At 38.5% G+C, this 22,038-nt stretch overlaps 1 protein-coding gene across 5 annotated transcripts in view; it reads left to right on the forward strand.

Moving 5' to 3' along the window:
• RC3H1 (ring finger and CCCH-type domains 1) overlaps nt 1-22,038 on the forward strand; it is a 91,999-nt gene that overhangs the window by 22,836 nt on the left and 47,125 nt on the right. For all 5 annotated transcript variants that reach the window (XM_050766999.1, XM_050767003.1, XM_050767023.1 and 2 more), the window contains exons 2-6: nt 6,155-6,536; nt 14,085-14,205; nt 15,040-15,279; nt 15,789-15,964; nt 20,157-20,357. In XM_050766999.1, the coding sequence (XP_050622956.1) occupies nt 6,306-6,536; nt 14,085-14,205; nt 15,040-15,279; nt 15,789-15,964; nt 20,157-20,357 (969 nt within the window). In that variant the 5' untranslated portion in view covers nt 6,155-6,305. The remainder of the gene's footprint in view (nt 1-6,154; nt 6,537-14,084; nt 14,206-15,039; nt 15,280-15,788; nt 15,965-20,156; nt 20,358-22,038) is intronic.

Here is a 22,038-nt window from a genome sequence, read left to right on the forward strand (position 1 = left end):
CTCGGGAGGCTGAGGCAGGAGAACGGCGTAAACCCGGGAGGCGGAGCTTGCAGTGAGCTGAGATCCGGCCACTGCACTCCAGCCTGGGTGACAGAGCAAGACTCCGTCTCAAAAAAAAAAAAAAAAAAAAAAAAAGAAAGTGATGGTTCTTAACCAGAATTTAGACATTTGGATAAATTAATAGTGGAATGTCAAATGTGATATTTTGTACTGTAGCTTCTTCAGTCAATGCCATGAACAAGGCATATAACCAAATAAAGCAGTCTTTTCAGTGTTTTCTATGAGCACTCTTTAGTGGCGTAAAAATGTGTATATATAATTGGGGAAATTATATGGTATTTTTGAACTTGGGTCTTAGGTCAGACCCTTGAACTGATTGCTGTTTAGTTGTCATGAATATTCTGTATTATCAATTATCAACAGTAAAATCTCTGATTGTCATTTTTGTAGGAAAAGAGGAGTCCTTATTTAAACTGATGGAGAAACTAATCATTGCTTTCATACTTGAGCAGCAGTGTCACTCTTTTTGATCATTTTGGAAATAAAGAGGGCTCATCATTTGTCTTCTGTTTCAGTTAGGAAGGTTCCAGTAGAAATACTCCTAATTAATTAGATTTGACCTGGCCCCCATCAGTTTATCTGCAGGCTTTGAATGCATGTGCTTTGATTAGTAGAATTATTTACAGCTATTTTTGTTTAGTGGCCTTTTTTAGTTTGCTGACATACCGTGTTCTGAGGAAGTTAAAAAAATCTGGATGTTGGTATATTAATAATTTTATTTCATATGTTTACTTTTGACTGAAAGAATACTTACTATATTTACTAAATCATGTCTTTTGTGGTTTAGATACATGTTGTGGTTGAAGAGTATATAAACTGTCTTCAAGAAGCTTGGAGAATGTTTGGAAGAATGAGTTTAGAGAAAGATACTTAAAGAATGAGGAAATGGAAATTCTTCTTAGATCTACTGTCTACAATTAACTGACACTTTGAGTCTCTAAAAAATCTTTGCCTTGTGATTTTTTAAGTCCTGAAATAGGGTCATCTAAGAGTGACCTTTTGTTATTAATCATCAAATTTCCCAAAGTCAAGCTTTAAGAATATTATTTTCCCCTTGGTCTCTCAAACCTGTGTTTATGGTCAAAATAATGCTTTTATTTTTAATGAAGAACTGATTGCTGATATTCCTATTTTTATCATATCAAGTTGTTTATAGTTGTGTCAAAGAACTATTTTACTAGAAAATTTAAGAGATTAACAACTACATACCTTACTTTACAAAGTTAATACAGGTGGAAGTGATAAACAAAATTAATAAAGGAATGCTAATTCTTTGAAGGGATAAGTTACAGACTATTTTAAGATTCTTAAATTTCGAAAAGAACTAATAAGTTTTCATGATTTGGCTATCTAAATATGTAAAAGAAGATTAATAAGGACAAATGTTTTGAATTGTTTTAGAGTGATTATCTTAAGAAGCTTAAATTGTACTCTAAGTGTACTCTAGCTTTGTGTTACTCTCTCAATTTATTTGTACTTATATAAGTAATTCATGATTACATACATTTTGTAAGTTGCCCAACTGCATAACTGCCATTAAGATTTTTGTTTTGTTTTGTTTTGTTTTACGCAGGATCTCGCTCCGTTGCCCAGGCTGGAGTGCAGTGGAGCAAACTTGACTTGCTACAGCTCTGACCTCCTGGGCTCAGGCAATCTCTTTCCTCAGCCTCCATATAGCTCCATATGGGACTAAAGGTGCCCATGTCTAGCTAAATTTTTTATTTTTCTGTAGAGATGGGGCCTCACTTTATTGCCCAGGCTGGTCTCAAACTCCCGGGCTCAAGAGATCCACCTGTCTCCACCTCCCAGAGTGCTGGGATTAGAAGTGTGAACCACTATGCCTGGCAGTGCTGTTAAGTTTTGTTACCCAAAAAAATCCAGAGTTCCTTTGCCTATCAAGTAACAAATGACTCCACAAGAACACATATCTTGATCAATAGATGTTTTATTACTTGTCACAAGTAAGGAGAGCACTGGGCATATTCTCCAAAGCAGTGGCTCTCTGAGGGAAAGTGAGAGGAGGATTTTATGGGGCGATGGAGAGGGAAGAGAGGGTATGTCACTGCATATAGAGGAGGGGTCCCAGTGGTGCACATACAGTGAGTCTTTATGCCTGGGTGTAGGTCACATGCTATGGTAGTGAAGCTATAGCTTCTCCCAGGATGGAGACTTTAGCATGGTAATGAGGAAAGCTCACCCTGGTTTATCTGTGAGTTGCTAGGGTCTGTGAGGAACTGGTTCCAGTCATCTAGTTGATGCATTCTACACAGGGTTTAGGCAAAAATAGGCTGCAAGGCAGGAGGTTATAAAACAGGCCGATTGTTCAAGTTGATTAATTCCTATAGTCCATGAAGACCTTGCTGTCTGCTTATAGCTTGTTGAGTGTCTTTTCAGACCTTTTTCTTCCATCCATTTACATACATTAATACATAGACTAATATGTAAGGGTTCTTTTCCCTCAGCACAAGTGATGTAATATGTATTGGTCTGCAAGTCTTGTTTTTTGTTTTGTTTTTGTTTTTTTACTTAATGTATTTTGAGTCTCTTTCCATACATTTTCATAGCACTGGTATGTCTCTGTTTATCTAGAGTGCAATGGCGTGATTTCGGCTCACCGCAACCTCCCCCTCCCGGGTTCAAGCAGTCCAATTGCCTCAGCCTCCCGAGTAGCTGGGATTACAGGTGCCCATCACCACGCCAGGCTAATTTTTGTATTTTTAGTAGAGATAGGGTTTCACCATGTTGACCAGGTTGGTCTCAAACTCCTGACCTCAGGTGATCCGCCCGCCTCGACCTCCCAAAGTGCTGGGATTACAGGCGTGAGCCGCCACACCCAGCCCAATTTTTTCAATTACATCGATTTCTAGTCTTTTAAATCTTATTATAAATACCTTGTAAAATTTATTATCTTTCTTTAATATGGACAATCACTGTAATCAATCTGTTTTCCATATTAGAGTTTTTGCGTATCAGGTTTTCTTAAAGTAAGCATCATGCTGGTGTATCAGCATATGAGTGCTTTAGGGCCCAAGAGTGAGAATAGGCATATAGTTGTTACTCTTCCTAGTTGAGCGTTGAAGGAGATCATAGTGGACTGTGTGTGACTGGTGAGAATAATATCACAGGATAACTTTCAAAACAATAAAGTGAGTCACCTCCTGCCCCTTCAGTGGCTTTACACTACTCTTCACATAGTAACCAAATACCATCATATAAGTTAGAAGATCCTGTGTTCTTTGGTCCTTGATGATTCTTTTTTTTTGAGACTGAGTCTCGCTCTGTCGCCCAGGCTGGAGTGCAGTGGCGCAATCTCGGCTCACTTCAAGCTCTGCCTCCCAGGTTCATGCCATTCTCCTGCCTCAGCCTCCCAAGTAGCTGGGACTACAGGTGCTTGCCACCATGTCCGGCTAATTTTTTTGTATTTTTAGTAGAGATGGGGTTTCACCGTGTTAGCCAGGATGGTCTCAATTTCCTGACTTCATGATTTGCACACCTTGGCCTCCCAAAGTGCTGGGATTACACGTGTGAGCCACCGCGCCCAGCTGGTCCTTGCTAATTCTTTAGTCTCATCTCATACCTCTTGCTGTCTATTCTGTGTTTTGTTTGGTTTTGGTTTCACTGTTGTTTTTCTTTTTTTTAGCTCCCCATTTGTACTATATTCTTTTTTTTTTTTTTGAAAAGGAGTTTTGCTCTTGTTTACCAGGCTGGAGTGCAGTGGCGCGCCCTCTTGGCTCACCGCAACCTTCGTCTCCCAGGTTCAAGTGATTCTTCTGCCTCAGCCTCCCAAGTAGCTGAGATTACAGGCATTGTGCCACCATGCCTGACCAATTTTGTATTGTTAGTAGAGACGGGATTTCTCCATGTTGGTCAGTCTGGTCTCAAACTCCTGACCTCAGGTGATCAGCCTGCCTCCGCCTCCCAAAGTGCTGGAGATTACAGGTGTGGGCCACCGTGCCTGGCCTCATCTGTACTATATTCTTTCTAGTCTCAGAATCTATGGTTATGCTGTTTCTTTACCTAGAATCTATATCACACATATTAAACATTATTCTTCCCTTAACTTTCATTCAGCAGTCATCTTCAAAATCTTTCCATAAATATCACTTAACTGTACATCAGCTCTACCCTAATTTGGTCAGGTTGCCTCTGTTATATATGCTTGTATCTCCCTATACTTCACCTACATATCACTTACCATAACTTGCAATCATATATTTAGTTGTGTGATTGCTGTTAATATGTTTAGTGAAAGAAACAGTGCAAGCTCCATGTGGACTTAGAATGACTTATAATTTTTTATCCCTAGTACTGAACACATAGTAAAGACCAGTAAAACATTTTTGTGTCATCTAACTAAATTTAATTTTTCCTGGGAATGGAATAGTATTTCTTTTTGTTCTTTTTTCTTTTTTCTTTTTGTTTTTGAGATGGGGTCTTGCTTTGTCACCCAGGCTAGAGTGCAGTCACGTGTTCGTGGCTCAAGGCAGCCTCAAACTTCTGGGCTCAAGTGATCCTCCTACCTTAGCCCTTAGCTTCCTGGGTCGCTGGGACCACAGGTGCATGCCACCACGCCTGGCTAATTTTTGTAGAGACAGGGTCTCCCTGTGTTACCTAGGCTGGTCTCAAACTCCTGGGCTCAAGCAATCCTCCCATCTCAGCCTCTCAAAGTGCTGGAATTATAGGCATGAACCATCACACCCAGCCTGAAAAATTTGTATGAGTCTGTTGAGATTGTGGTATAAATACAGAGGAAACATATGTTTGTGTAAATTGTTTCTACTTTTAAAATATTCTTATGTTGTCAAAAGTTTTTTTTTTGTTTTGAGATGGGGTCTCACTGTGTCACCCAGGCAGGAGTGCAGTGGTGGATCTCGGCTCACCGCAACCTCCACCTCCTGGGTTCAAGCAGTTCTCCTCACTCAGCTTCCCGAGTAGCTGGGATTACAGCCACGCACCACCACGCTGGCTAATTTTTTATATTTTTGGTAGAGATGGGGTTTCACCATGTTGGCCAGTCTGATCTCGAACTCCTGACCTCAAGTGACCCACCCGCCTCAGCCTCCCAAAGTGCTGGGATTACAAACCTGAGACACCGCGCCTTGTCATCAAAAGTTATTTATGTCTTGGTCGTTAATTCTTCCCTCCCTCTACCCCCTTCCCCAACAAAGCTTTTTTTTTTTTGCTTTTTTTTTTTTTTTTTTTTTCTGAGACTGAGTTTCGCTCTTGTTCCCCAGACTGGAGTGCAATGGCAGATCTCGGCTCACTGCAACCTCTGCCTCCTGGGTTCAAGTGATTCTCCCACCTCAGCCTCCTGAGTAGCTGGGATTACAGGCGCCTGCCACCACGCCTGGCTAATTTTTGTATTTTTAGTGGACATGGGGTTTCACCAGGTTGGCCAGACTTGTCTCGAACTCCTGACCTCGAGGAATCTGCCCGCCTTGGCCTCCCAAATTGCTGGGATTACAGGCGTGAGCCACTGTACCCAGCCAAGATTAATTTTTAGATATATTTATTTTTTAAAAATTAGAGATTTAGCCGGGCATGGTGGCTCACACCTGTAATCCCAGCACTTTGGGATGCCGAGAGGGGAGGATCACCTGAGGTCAAGAGTTCGAGACCAGCCTGACCAACATGGAGAAACCCCCTCTCTACTAAAAATACAAAATTAGTCAGGCATGGTGGCGCATGCCTGTAATCCCAGCTACTTGAGAGGCTGAGGCAGGATAATTGCTAGAACCCAGGAGATGGAGGTTGCACCATTGCACTCCAGCCTGGGCAACAAGAGTGAAATTCCATCTCAAAAAAAAAAAAAAAATCAGGGACTTAGATAAACTTAAGAGACTGGGGTCCTGGATGGAACTTTATTACTACAAATCTCCTCTCAGGCAGGGGACTACTTCCCATCTCTAAAATGAGGGAATGGAACTAGATGTTTTATCATGGCTGTAATTCTGTAAAAGTGTAAAAAGATGGATTACAGTAATACAAATGTGGTATAAAAAGTTGTGAAATAAGACTGGACTTGTGGTTCTTTTTCAACAGTTTAATTGAAAAGGAAGACACTCAATTTTTTTCCTTTTTCTTTGTTTTCCAGGTTATATTTCACACTATGTGCTGACTGTATCTACAGAAGATATTTAAAAAAAAAAAAAGATAAACTTTTTTTCAAAGATTTTGATTCCAGTGGAATCTTTGCTTTAGATTTGCGTGTGTGTTTGTGTTCGTGAATTGTAACTCCAGAAGCAATGCCTGTACAAGCTCCACAATGGACGGATTTCCTCTCCTGCCCAATTTGCACTCAGACTTTCGACGAAACAATTCGAAAGCCCATCAGTTTGGGTTGTGGCCATACTGTCTGCAAGATGTGCCTGAATAAACTCCACCGCAAGGCTTGCCCATTTGACCAGACCACTATCAATACAGACATTGAGCTCCTCCCTGTGAACTCAGCATTGCTGCAGCTCGTGGGTGCTCAGGTAAGATGGGTGACTTAATACTTTTAAATTTCTCTCTCTCTTTCTCTCTCTATGTCTCTCTTTCTCTGTGTGTGTGTGTGTGTGTGTGTGTGTGTGTGTGTTGTGCGTGTTTTTCTCCTGAGAGAAACCTGTTGAATTAAAATTGGGTAACATTGCCTTCTATTTAAATAGGTATAATTCTATTTGGTACTGTAAATCCTTTATTTCAGCATGTTAGATTTATTGTGGTAGTCTAGTGCTTTTTAGTCATAGTACAGTAGCATCCATTTAATCTTGTCAGATATTCAATAAACCTAGCTATGCAGATCACTAGAGAAACCTAAGGCCGGGTGTGATGGCTCATGTCTGTAATCCCAGCACTTTGGGAGGCCAAGACGGGTGGATCATTTGAGGTCAGGAGTTTGAGACCAGCCTGGCCAACATGGTGAAACCCTGTCCCTACTGCAAATACAAAAAAATGAGCTGGGTGTGGTGGTGTGTGCCTGTAATCCCAGCTACTTGGGAGGCCGAGGTACGAGAATCCCTTGAACCCAGGAGGCGGAGGTTGCAGTGAGCCAAGATCGCGCCACTGCACTCCAGCCTGGGTGACAGAGTGAGACCTTGTCTCAGAAAAAGAAAAGAAACCTAAGAGGTAAGTCATAAGGACCTTTTTTAACATTGAGAAAACTATTGTTCATAAAACCACTGCACTTTACTCAGTAGTGAAGGTGCAGCTGCTTCAGGCAGTTTTACTCAGTAGATATTAACTGAAATGAAAGATGAGAAAGGTGACAAAAACTATAGCACAACGTTTGGGAACCATTAGAACACACTTAATGCTTTATAGACTCAAAAATGGTTAAGATAGTAAATTTTGTGTTATGTATATATTATCACAATAAAAAAGATTTCCTAAATTTTCCTTTCATCTAAAAGGAAAAAGAAAAAATAAATTTAAATTAGACTTTAAAATATATCATCACCAATTTGTCCTAGGAATGTAAGGTTGATTTAACATCTGCAAACCAATTAATGTAATTCACTATATCAGTAAAAGTTGCAAAATTGCACACATATGATCATCTCAATAGACACAGAAAAAGCATTTGGCAAAATCCAGTACCTTTTCATAATAAAAGCACTGAAACAACTAGGAAAAAAACTTCAACCCAAAGGACGTGGATGAAAAACCCACAGCTAACATACTGAATGGCGAAAGACTAGAAGCTTTTTCTTTAAGATCAGGAACGAGTTAAGGATCTCCACTCTTAACTATTTCTGTTGAACATCATACAGGACCTTCTAGTCAGGGCAATTAGGCAAGTAAATTAAACCAATGACGTTCAGATAAGAAGTAAAAAATAAAAACAATCTCATTCACAGATGGCATGGTCTAATATATAGAAAATGTTAAGGAATCTACAAAGGAAAAGCTATTAGAAACAAAAAACTAGGCAAAGTTGCAGGATATAGGATGAATATATAAATATCAGTTGTCTGAAAAAGCAAAAGTGTTTCTAAGGTGTAAAAATGTGTTTACAGTGTTTCATAATTTCTTTCTTTCTTTTTTCTTTACTCTGTCATCCAGGCTGGAGTACAGTGGCATCATCTTGGCTCACTGCAATCTCCGCCTCTCAGGTTCAAGTGATTCTCGTGCTTCAGCCTCCCAAGTAGCTGGGATTACAGGTGTGTACCACCATACCCAGCTAATTTTTGTATTTTTAGTAGAGACAGGGTTTCGCCACATTGACTATGCTGGTCTCAAACTCCTGGCCTCAAGTGATACACCTGTCTCGACTTGCCAGAGTACTGGGAATACAGGCATGAGCCACCACACCCAGCTAGTGTTGCATACTTTCATCCATATAATACATTAATAATAGTTTTCTTACACACATAAGACTTTCTGGCACATAGTAGGCCCTTAATGAAGATTTGTTAAATAAATAATATATATGTTGTATTTCTATACACTAGCAATGGACAATCTGAAAATAGAAATCAATTTCATCTACAAGAGCATTAAAAAAATATTAAGAATATATTTAACAAAAGAAATGTAAAATTAGGCTGGGTGCAGTGGCTCATGTCTGTAATCCCAATAGTTTGGGAGGCCGAGGCTAGCAGATCTCTTGAGGCCAGGAGTTCCAAGACCAGCCTGGCCAACAAGGTGAAACCCCATCTCTACCAAAAAAAATACAAAAATTAGCCAGGCATGAAGGTGCCCACCTGTAATCCCAGCTACTTAGGTGGCTGAGGCATGAGACTTGCTTGAACCCAGTAGGCAGAGGTTGCAGTGAGCTAAAATCATGCTACTGCCCTCCAACCTGGGTAACAGAGTGACTCTGTCAAAAAGAAAAAAAAAAAGTAAAACTATATTTTGAAGACTACAGATCATTGTTTAAAAGAAACTTAAAACTTGAATAAACATTTACTCATATTAACTCAAAATGGATCAAAGGCTAAATATAAGAACTAAAACTACTAAACTCTTAGAAGAAAATATAGGCGTAAGTCTTCATGACCATGGAGTAGGCAGTGGGTTTTTTTAAGATATGACACCAAAAAGCACAAGGAACAAAAGAAAAAGATAAGTTGAACTTCATCAAAATTAAAAACTGTGTTTCAAAGATATGAACAATTGGCCGGACACAGTGGCTCACGTCTGTAATCCCAGCACTGTGGGAGGTCAAGATGGATGGATCGTTTGAGACCGGCCTAGGCAACATGGCAAAACTCCATCTCTACAGAAAATACAAAAAAAAAAAAAAAAAAAAAAATTGCTGGGTATGGTGGCACATACCTGTAGTCCCACCTGTCTGTGAGGCTGAGGTAGCATCACCGGAGCCCAAGAGGCCAAGATGGATGTATCATTTGAGACCCACCTAGGCAACATGGCAAAACCCCATCTCTACAGAAAATTAAAAAAAAAAAAAAAATTGCTGGATGTGGTGGCACATGCCTGTAGTCCCACCTATCTATGAGACTGAAGTGGGAGCATCACCTGAGCCTGATCACCAGATTGAGGCTGCAGTTGAGCCTCGATCACAGCACTACACTCTAGCTTGGGCGACAGAATGAGACCGTATCTCAAAAACAACAGTGACAACAAAAAAAAAAGATACCAACAAGAAAGCAAAATGAACAACCCACAGAATGTGAGAAAACAATTGTAAAATCCTATTTCTGATAAAGACTTACATGTAAAATATATAAGGAACTCGTACAACTCAGTGATAAAAAGACAACCCAATTTTTAAAATGGACAAAGAGCTGAACAATCACCTCGTCAAATAGATTATACAGATGGCAAATCAGCAAAATGAAAAGTAGCTGAGCAGTTTGTCTTTAAGTAATTGCAAATTAAAGCAAGTGAGAAACCACTACACACAAATTAGAATGACCAAAATCCAAAACATTAGCAACACCAAATGCTGGTGAGGATATGGAGCAACAAAAACTCTCATCCTTTTGGAAATGAAAAATGGGATAGCCACTTTGCAAGACAGTTTGGCAGTTTCTTTACAAGCTTAACATAATAGCTATTTACCCAGTTAACTTGAAAATTTATGTCTACACAGAAACCCGCACATGACTATTTATAACAACTTTATTCATGATTGCCAAAAAATGGAAGCCGTTGAGATATCTTTTAATAGGTGAATGGATAAACAGGGGTATATCCATGCAATGGAACATTGTATAAAATGAAGTAATAAAAAGACATAGCTGTCACAAAAAGACATAGATACATCTCAATGTATATCATTGCTAAGTGAAAGATACCAGTATGAAAAGGCCACATACTGTATGATTCCAATTTTATGATATCTGTAAAAGGCAAAACCATAGCAACAATAGAAGTATCAGTGGTTGCCATGGATTCAGGAGTAGGGAGGGAGGATTGAATTGGTAAAACAGTATTTCTTAGGGCAGTAAAGCTGTTCTTTATGATTCTGTAATTGTGGCTATATGACACTGAATTTGCAAAAATTGTAGAATTTTACAAAGATTATGGAAAACAATCTGAAGTATATGAAACAATTTCACTAAAGGGGTGGAGGAGAAAGAGGATTGTGTAAGATTAAAGATAGAGGAAGATATTATCTATAAGCAGTGTACTGTAGTCTTTTCCCACGGGGGTATGAATTCTGATACTGCTGTATATATAATACATATTAGAATTGAACAGTTAAGTAAATGAATGGCAAATGGTTGGAGCCAGTTTACAGATAAGCAAGGAGGAAGAGGTTAGAATGATTCATGTGGTAATGGATTAGAGTTGGAGGCATCAATATGAACTCATTTTTAGCTTGATATGGATACAGATAGTTATATACAGAAATAGATACGTGTATATCTCGGGTTATTACACTGACATATTTCCTTGCTCTGTCATCTAAGATGGCCTAGAAAGAACAGCACCCCAATAGCAATGTGTATACATAGCATTCATATCTTGGTTTCTAATACCATTCTCCAATAAAGGGAACCAGAGTTCCTTGGAGAAATGGCTAATTCTAAGACTGAGACAGGAAATACACAAAATGAGTCTGGAGTAGCTTGTAGCACTGGAAAGTATAGAGAAGTATTCAAAACACACACAGACACATACACAGAGTAATGGGGGCTATATCAAAGGCACACAGGAGCCAACTGAAAGAGCTCTCAGTGGCCAAAGCTAAAACAGTTTGAACAACAAAATAAATGGAATTGGATTATAACCCAGGTATAAGATAAATATCCTTGAGTCTACATGATAAAATTAAATGATTGAATAAATAAATGGAAGAAAGAAACAAATCTCCCATGCAGAATTCCAAATTAATTACATAAATATTCTGCTCTCAAGGATGGAGAGTGTGTGTGGGCTATGCATAGTGACTCCTTCCAAAAAGTACAGTTTGGAAGGTGGGAGATTATGGAACTTTATAGTGGAGAAACCTGGTAAACACTGACTAAACCAGCTGATCAAATTTAACATCAGCAGTAATAAGTCATGTTGGTGGTGTGTAGCTTTGATGTGCTGTGATAAAAATGGTAATTTTCCCCTATGATCTTCCAAAAATCCATAACCACAGTATACTCATGAGAAAAATGACAGATCCTAGATCCCAGTTTAGGGGCATTCTGCAACATACCAGACCAGTACTCCTCAAAACTGTCAAGGTCATTAAAACAAGGAAAGTCTGAGAAAGCTGTCCAAGCCAAGAGGAGCTTAAAGAGACATGGAAGGGCCAGCGCAGTGGCTCACACCTGTAATCCCAGCGCTTTGGGAGGCTGAGTTGGGCAGATCACTTGAGGCCGGGAGTTGGAGACCAGCCTGGCCAACACAGTGAAATCCCATCCTACTAAAAATGCACAAAATTAGCTGGGCGTGGTGGCGCATGCCTATAATCCTAGCTACTCGGGAGACTGAGGCATGAGAATCTCTTGAACCTGGTAAGTGGAAGTTGCAGTGAGCCGAGATTATGCCACTGTACTCCAACCTGGGCGACAGAGTGATACTTTGTCTCAACTTAAAAAAAAAAAAAGGGAGAGACATGGAGGGAGAGAGGGAGGCCAAGGTGGGTGGATGGCCTGAGCCCAGGAGTTTGAGGCTAGTCTGGACGATGTAGTGGGACCCCCATCTCTACAAAACAATACAAAATTAGCTGGGTGTGGTGGCGTGTGCCTACAGTCCCAGCTACTCAGGAGTCTGAGGTGGGGGATCACTTGAACCTGGGAGGCAGAGGTTGCAGTGAGCCCAGATGCTGCCACTGCACTCCAGCCTGAGTGACACAGCAAGACTCTATCTTTGAAGACTAACTGTAATACGGTATCCTGAATGGGATCCTGGAACTGAGAAAGAACATTAGTTGAAAACTAAGGATATCTGATTAACATATGGATTTTAGTTGTTAATTATGAATATGTTGATATTGGCTCATTAATTTTAACAAATGTACCATACCAATGTAAGATGTTAATAATAGGGGAAACTGTTAGCTGGGCGTGGTTGCTCGCTCCTGTAGTCCCAGCTACTTGGGAAGCTGAGGCAGAAGAATCACTTGAACCCAGGAGGCGGAGGTTGCAGTGAGCCAAGATGGTGCCACTGCACTCCAGCCTGGGTGACAGAGGGAGACTCCATCTCAAAAATAATAATAATAATAATAATAATAATAGGGGAAACTGAATACAGGATAATGAGAATTCTGTGTACTATCTTTGCCACTTTTTTGTAAATCTAAAACTGTTCTACAAAATAAAGTTTACTAGGCAAAATGGGTAAAAGATCTGAATAGACATTCCTCCAGAGAAGATATACAAGTGTATAATAAGCATATGAAAGGATGGTCAACATCATTAGCTATCAGGGAAATACAAATCAAAACATAATGAAGTCAGAGGAAGGTAGATGGGAAGAAGAGATAATTATCAAAGAATACAAAGCTTCAGTTAGACCAGATAAATACCTTTAGTGATCTGTTGCACAGAATAGTGACTATAAATAGTAATACATTGTATGTTTCAAAATTGCTAAAAGAGTAGATTTTATTTAAAATCTACGAAAAAAAAAGTGAGGTGATGAATTTGTTAATTAACCTGCTTTAGTCATCTCATGTTGTAAACGTATCAATCAAAACGTCACGTCGTACCCCATAAATATATGCAATTATTATTAATTTAAAATAAAATTTAGAAAAACCACAATGAATTACTACTTTCCACCCAACAGGATAGCTATAATAAAAAAGATAATAATAAGTAGAAGAATTATCTTTCTACATTAAATGTAGAAGAATTGGAACCCTTATACACTCCTGGTAGGCATATAAAATGCTACTCTGCTTTTGGAAAATAGCTTGGCAGTTTTTCAAAAGGTTAAATACAGATTCCTAGGTATATACCAAAGAGAAACAAAAACTTTTGTCCACAGAAACTTGTACACAGATGTTCATAGCAGCATTATTCATAATAGTCAAAAATAGTCTGTCAATTGATGATTGTATAAATAAAGTGTGGTATATTTATACAATGGAATGTTATTCAGTGATGAAAATGAAGTACTGATACAACCTGGAAGACCTTTGAAAACATTGTTAAGTGAAAGAAGCAAGTCAGAAAAGACTATATATTGTGTTGATTTTGCTTGTATGAAATGTCCAGAATAGGCAAATCCATAGAAAATAGATTCATCTCTCCAAAGGTTGGTGGATGGTTGGGAAAAAATAAGGGGTAATTGTTAAAAGGGTACTGTGTTTCTTTTTGGGCTAATGAAAAGATTCTAAAGTTCATTGTGGTTATGTTTGCACAACTGTGAATATACTGAAAACCATGGAATTGTATATACTTTAAACCAGTCAGTTGTATAGTATGTGGATTATATCTTAATTAGGCTGTTAGAGAAACAAAACAAAGGAATGCAAAGATACATGTTAATAGGAAAGATCTTTTGAAAGAATTCAGTAAATTTAGTGGGTGTTTTGATGTTGCCAGTGTTAGCATTATGAGTGTATAAACTATGCTAAATAAAACATTTAATTAATGAATCGAGCACTCATACAGATCTTTTCTTTTGGCCTCCAGGTCCCTGAGCAGCAGCCTATTACTTTATGTAGTGGGGTTGAAGACACAAAGCATTATGAGGAAGCTAAGAAATGTGTAGAAGAATTAGCATTGTACTTAAAACCGCTCAGCAGTGCTAGAGGTAAGTTTGTTTTTGTTTCTTATTTAGAGTAAAATTGCTGTTTTAAATACTCAGTACATAATCCTATGTATTATAAGTCCTGAGGAATTCCCAAAAAACCTAACTAGAGGTAAATTTGATGCAATTATCCATACTGAGTAAATGTCTACTAAAGAAACTTGTTACCATAAAAATTGTGAGCTATTAAGCGAATGTTAATGAAATTTACCAATTGTAAACTAAACTCATTTTGTGCTAAATATCATTACACAAACCACAGCAAATAAAATAGTGAATTTTGAGTTTATGTGATGATGGAAACATTATTTGAATGATCATAAAAGCAAATGTAACTACTTACCTCGGAAGTGCTTTCCATCATTTGACAACTCTGAATGGTTTGCCTTCTATCCAGTTTTATATGCTATGCTATAGGCGGTATAATAAATATGGAAGTTGCCATTTTTGCACAGAAAGGGCTTACTATTTAATTAGGAAAGTAAAATTAACCCCTCTGAAATAATATACCAGAACTCTTAGGACCTCAAGATTTAGATTATAAACTAATTATCAATGTTGTCTAGTCCTTTTTTCTTTCTTCCTCTATGATAAAAATGAGTAATGGTATATTTAATGTCATAATGAATGTTAAGTGCACATGAGATAACTCATGTATACATTTGTATACTTTAAAGATATATACATAAGTAAGCTTTACGTGTGTGGTTTTATTTGTTGTTTCTTTTAAATACTGTTGTCTATTCACATACCCACAAGTTAACCCAACAGAAAAATTGCTCCTGGACTTTAAAATTGCATTTTGAACCTAGGAATAACTTCTTTCCTCATTTAAAGGAGTGGGTCTGAACAGCACTACCCAGAGTGTTCTGAGTCGCCCAATGCAGAGGAAACTTGTGACTCTAGTCCACTGTCAACTAGTAGAAGAAGAAGGCAGGATTCGTGCTATGAGGGCAGCTCGATCTTTAGGTGAACGAACAGTTACAGAGCTCATTCTCCAGCACCAGAATCCTCAGCAACTCTCTTCCAATCTTTGGGCAGCAGTAAGGGCTAGAGGATGCCAGTTCCTTGGACCAGGTACATAATTAAGTTTTGATATTTATTCTGCTGGTAGTTCTGAAATTATGATGTAGGAATTATAAGTGATGTACAAAGCCTAGTTCTTTGCAGTATTTTATTGTTACCAACTAATGTCTTGTTTGATGTTCATGGCTTGGGCAATTCCACATAACTTAGTGGACTTACTAAGTGAACTTAAAACTTTTCTCTTAGTGCCAAAAGTTGTTTCTTTTTTAAAGTTTTTAAATTTTTCCTTTTTTTCACACCTGTAGCAGGAAGTTCATTCATTTTGATAGAAGTTTTTCTTAAATGTATTAATCACTTATCTGTTTTCTTTATAAAATATATAGAATGTAATACAAAATTGCCCACAAAAATGGTGTAAAAGTGTGTTGCTGGTTAATCTTATTGTATTGCCAGTTAATTGAGTGAATAGCTGCAGAAATGATTAAATATTCCCCTTCTAATAAATGGATTTATCTTATCTATGTACTTGATAAATTTTGGTTTTGCCCAACTTTCCCTAGCAATGCAGGAGGAAGCTTTAAAACTGGTTCTGCTGGCCTTAGAAGATGGTTCTGCTTTGTCAAGAAAAGTATTGGTTCTCTTTGTGGTGCAAAGGTTGGAGCCACGGTTTCCTCAAGCCTCTAAAACTAGCATTGGGCATGTTGTTCAGCTCCTTTATAGAGCCTCCTGTTTCAAGGTATGAACCTACATTAAAGCTCAGCTTGAAAGGAAGCATTGTTATTTCCCCAAACTTAAGTAGTAAAACTTTGAGTTTAATAAAGTTGCCTGTGTCTTTTCAGGAAATTTCAGCAATTTTTCTTTTTTTTTTTTTTTTTTTTTTTTGAGACGGAGTCTCACGCTGTTGCCCAGGCTGGAGTGCAGTGGCGCGATCTCGGCTCACTGCAAGCTCCGCCTCCTGGGTTCACGCCATTCTCCTGCCTCAGCCTCCTGAGTAGCTAGGACTACAGGCGCCCGCCACCGCGCCCGGCTAATTTTTTGTATTTTTAGTAGAGACGGGGTTTCACTGTGGTCTCGATCTCCTGACCTTGTGATCCGCCCGCCTCGGCCTCCCAAAGTGCTGGGATTACAGGCTTGAGCCACCGCGCCCGGCCAATTTCAGCAATTTTTCTGTATTATTTTAAAGAATGTAGATGGTGTCTTATTATAGTTAAATCCTATTATATTGAGTTTTTGTATGTTCGATATTGAACAACATAGATCAAATCAAGGTTTATAGATTTTTGTATTCGAAGAGACTAAGAAACTATGTCAATTTCTTACCAAGACTGTGCAGAATTGGTCTGAAGACAGAGTTATTGAAGCACAAATAAATTTTATTTATTTATTTTTATTTTTTTGAGATGAAGTCTTGCTGTTGCCCAGGCTGGAGTGTAGTGCACGATCTCTGCTCACTGCAGCCTCCACCTCCTGGGTTCAAGCGATTCTCCTGTCTCAGCCTCCCGAGTAGCTGGGATTACAGGTGCCCATCACCATGCCCGGCTAATTTTTGTGTTTTTAGTAGAGACGGAGTTTCACCATGTTGGCCAGGCTGGTCTCAAACTCCTGACCTCAGGTGATCTGCCCGCCTCAGCCTCCCAAAATGCTGGGATTACAAGCGTGAGCCACCGTGCCCAGCCAAATAAATTTTATTCAGAGATTTTCTCCTAGTGTAATTCCACATATACAGTAATGAAGTTCCATTTGCCATTTCAGTCTATATGGTAATGCTGGACATAGTCTCTTATCCCAAATTGAATAAGCACCGCCTCAAACATTGCTACTCACCATGTATCATTTATTGTTCATCCAGTATTATTTTTCTGACTTTTTTTTTGAGATGCAGTCTTGCTCCGTCACCTAGTCTAGAGTACAGTGGTGTAGTCTTGGCTCACTGCATCCTCTGCCTTCTGGGTCAAGCAGTTCTCCTGCTTCCAGCCTTCTAAGTAGCTGGGATTACAGGTGCCTGCCACCATACCTGGCTAATTTTTTTTTTTTTAACTTTTAGTAAAGACAGGGTTTCACCATGTTGGCCAGGCTGGTCTTGAACTCCTGACCTCAGATGGTCTGCCCACCTCTGTCTCCCAAAGTGCTGGGATTACAGGCATGACCCACCACACCCAGCCTATTTTCCTGACTTTTAAAAATCAAACTGTCTTGATTCTGACACAGCTTATAACCAGTACTTGAAAACCGTGTCTTTAAAAAAATTAATTCATTCATGCTAGCTGTAAGGAAATCCATTCTCAGATCACCACATTCTTGTTATCTGACACTCATAAACTAAAAAAATGCCACATTAGCTATCCTACTAAATTCTGTTCTCTCATCCTTTGAGAAGGAGGAAATGGTTTACAAAATTAGCAGAAGAGCATATAGATTTCATTTAAACAAAATTTTTAAAGCTCTAGCTAAATGCTGGTCTTATTCTGTGTCTTTGTGGAGTCAGACTATATGTTGAAAATGGGCCTCTATTTTCTATAGGTACCACTGAAGCTGTAAGAACCTCTAGCTAAAATTACTTTAACTGGTCCAGATTGTCTCTGAATAACTCACTCTTGTTGTAGTGGTTAGAGTAACATGATTTTACAGTGCAGTTCAGAATACATTCTGGAACGTCTGTCTGCTTCCATTGTTAATTGTTATCCATTAACAGCACCAGACAGATACAGTATAGGAAGCTTTGGAAAGAAAACATTCAACCCTCCCCTGTAAAGAAGAATACGTGACTCAAGAAAACCCAGAATACCCATGAAGTGAACCTCTCTGAACTCTAAAGCATTAACAGGAATATGGCCAGGCGCAGTAGCTCACGCCTGTAATTCCAGCACTTTGGGAGGCTGAGGTGGGCAGATCATTTGAGTTCGAGACCAGCCTCGCCAACTTAGTGAAAAAACCTGTGTGTACTAAAAATAAAAAATAAAAAATAATTAGCCAGTTGTGGTGGCACACACCTGTAATCCCAGCTACTGGGGATGGTGAGGCAGGAGAATTGCTTGAACCTGGGAGACAGAGGTTACAGTGAGCCAAGATCATGCCACTGCACTCTAGCCTGGGTGACGAGCAAGACTCCACCTAAAAAAAAAAAAACAGGAATAAAGAAAATTGGAAATTTGTAAAAAGCTGCTTTTTCACTCAGGTCATGATTATTTTCCTTGCAGGAATATGTATCCATACAGCTGTATTCTGGCTGTGTCCTTTTAGTGTCTCCTGTATTTCCATTGGAAAAGCCTTTTGAGCTGCAAGATAATTTGTTCTTTCTTAGTAGAATAAAGTTCTGAGACTTAGACATTTCATCTCTTGGAAATCCTTGATTGTTTTTAGTTAAAGATTGAGTGGTGAGAGCCAAGTTCAAGGAACCATTGTTACATATAGAAAGCATACTTTACATTTTAATGAGGTTCAGCATATATTGAGGGAGTGCTAAACATATGCATTTGGTCTTTTGACTTGCCTTTTAATAATGGCACAATATATTCAGTTTTTGTGACTGTAGTTCTTGATTTTTATCAATTTGGTCTTATATAGATGTTCCTAACAAAAAGTAAGTTAGACTTTCTTCCTTGTAATAAGAATAGAATGCATTTATTTATTTACTTGTTTTTTGAGCGATAGAGTCTTGCCGTGGTTCCCAGGCTGGCCTTCAACTCTTGAGCTTAAGCAATCCTTCCGCTCAGCCTCAGTAGCTGGACTACAGGCACATGCCACCACTCACATTAATTTTTTATCAGTGTGACTTAGAAGTCCTGATTACAATATTTTGTAGTTTCTTTGGTGAGAGGGAAAAAAACAGGAATTATATACAAGAAGAATATGAGTCCTTATGGCAATAAAAGGTTAACAAGGTAAAATGTGTTCTGAAATATGTTAGGGTAGAGGTTATCTTAAGCTAGACTTAATTATTTTGCTTTGATTTGTTAAGCATTTGGCCTAAATCCAACTTGACTCAGAATGTAAGTTATTGGGGTGATAACAGTACACCTACCTCAACAAGAGAAGTCAATGAGTTAATCCAGTACTATAATGGTTAATAATATAATTTAATATATTGGCTGGCACATGCCAGGTGCTCAAAACGTGGTAGCTATTTTTATTACTAAATGATATTATTTAATCATAATCATTATAATTATTCTAGTCTAGCATCTCACACTTTACACTTTCTGGTAGTAGCCCATCCCACAAAACTCCATGGAGAATTAAGCCAAGTACAAATTAAATCATTGTTAGAGTTAAACCAGCATCTGAAGCTCTGCAGTCACCAATCCCAACTAGCTCATTGTCAGGCAAGCCCAAGAGTCATAATCCACATTTATGGAGAAGAAACATATTGTTTTTCAGAATATATAATCGTATTAGTGTTTTTTTCTTTTAAAAAATGCATATACACACATACACACCTTAAACTGCATGTATATGTTAAAGTCTGTCAAATCGTTGGATTTCATTCCAGCACATACAGATTGACTATACAAAAATCCAAAATCCAAAACTTTTTGAACACCAACATGATGCTCACATGCTCATTGGAGCATTTCAGATTTTCAGAGTAAGGATATTCAAGTGGTTTAATGCAGATATTCCAAAATTTGAAAAAATCTGAAATCTGATAACACTTCTGGCCCAGGCATTTTGGATAAGAGATTTTCAGCCTGTATTTATTCTTTCTGAAAGACCTATCCAGAAAATGTTGGCCTAAATCCAACTTGACTTAGAATGGGATGATAACAATATACCTACCTCAACAAGTTGAGGAGAAAATATTTTGCAGGCAAATGGTATATTCATTTAATCTTGTTGCTGCTAAAATTGTTACGTTAAAAATTATGTGTTCATATAAAGCATAAACTAATTTTTTTTACTTCATTATGAGATTATTTGTGTCTTATTAGGTCACCAAACGTGATGAAGACTCTTCTTTGATGCAGCTGAAAGAAGAATTTAGAACCTATGAAGCCCTGCGGCGAGAACATGACTCCCAGATAGTGCAGATTGCTATGGAAGCAGGCTTACGAATTGCACCAGACCAATGGTCCTCTTTGCTTTATGGAGACCAGTCTCACAAATCTCATATGCAGTCCATTATTGACAAGGTAGAACCTTTTTTGTTCCTTACTTCTTGGACTAATCTTGGCCTTTTGGTAATTCATTTAACAAATGTATATTAAAGTGAATACTGTATAGCTTTTGTAAATTGTAGTTATAGCCAGTGTCATGTCATAACCAATCACATTATAATACCACTTTGTTCGTATAAAGAGATGATTAGTTTATATTTTTAATTTTATTTATTTTATATTTTATTTTATTTTTACTAGAATCACAGAGATGATTGCCCACTCTAGAGACCACTCTACATTTAATTTAGAGAAATAGAGTCAAATAGTAAGAGTAACCTAAAAAAAATAATAATGAACATTTACTAAAATTTTAGTATGTATCTAGTGGTTTTAAATAATTCATTTAATCCTCTCAACAGCCCTGTATTATCCATTTTAGACAAAGGGAAGTTAATATGTTTTTCCAGCATCACATAGATAGTAAATGACAGAAGTGGATATGAACTTGGGCATTCTCACTGTAGAATACACTAACCTTTTACCAAACTATTCCCCCCCCACTCCTTTTTTTTTTTTTCTATTTCTAAAGATAGAATCCCTTGAATGGGTAATACAGTGAGAATTGGGAAATATGTGTTTTAAATGCCTGGTGTAGGGTGGGCACAGTGGATTATGCCTGTAATCTCAGCACTTTGAGAGGCCAAGGTAGGAGGATTGCTTGAGGCCAGGAGTTCGGGTACAACCTGGGAAACATTGGGACATTCATCGCTACCAAAAAAAAAAAAACCATAGCCAGTTGGGAGGCTGTGGTGGGAGAATCCTTGAGCTCAGGAGTTTGAGGGTGCAGTGAGCTATGTGAGACCCTATCTCTTTAGGGGGAAAAAAAGGTGGTACATAATTTTTAGTTACAATGTAGGTTGTTTGCTCTGTCCTGTAAGTCTTCTCTGGATACCTTTAACCAGACTTTACCTGCAACTCTTAGATTTGGACAGGAGCTTGTATCTTAAGTTTTGCAACTGATTTATAATTTATGGAAATGCTTAGTAATGATCTATTAAAGGAGTACCTTTCTACCTCTGAAGAGAAACTTGGTTTGCTTTTTTCTTTTTTTTTCGAGACGGAGTCTTGCTCTGTCACCCAGGCTGGAGTGCAGTGGCACTATCTCGGCTCACTGCAATCTCTGTCTCCCAGGTTCAAGCGATTCTCCTGCCTCAGCCTCCCAAGTAGCTGGGATTATAGGCACGCGCTACCACACCCAGCGAATTTTTTGTATCTTTAGTGAAGATGGGGATTCACCGTGTTGGCCAGGCTGATCTCGAACTCCTGACCTCGTGATCTGCCCACCACAGCCTCCCAAAGTGCTAGGATTACAGGCGTGAGCCACTGTGCCTGGCCTGGCTTGCCTTTTATAAAGATTCTACAAGGTGGTTAATCTTCCTGTCTGAACTGAACTGGTAACTAGGTGTATATCCTACAATAATTTTCTCACATCACCCGCAGTGCTTTAAATTTAATATCCAGAGACCTTTGTACAACAAACTGGTAAACTTTGCGATGTGTGTGATATTTCATAGAGCAACAGAACTTTCTGTAATCATGAAAATGTTCTGTGTATGCACTGTCCAATATGGTGATCACTAGTCACACATGGCTATTAAGCACTTGAAATGTGACTTTTGCAACCGATGCACTGAAATTTTTATTTTATTTAATT

Source organism: Macaca thibetana, chromosome 1 (assembly GCF_024542745.1).
Source record: "Macaca thibetana thibetana isolate TM-01 chromosome 1, ASM2454274v1, whole genome shotgun sequence".
Lineage (NCBI taxonomy): Eukaryota > Metazoa > Chordata > Mammalia > Primates > Cercopithecidae > Macaca > Macaca thibetana.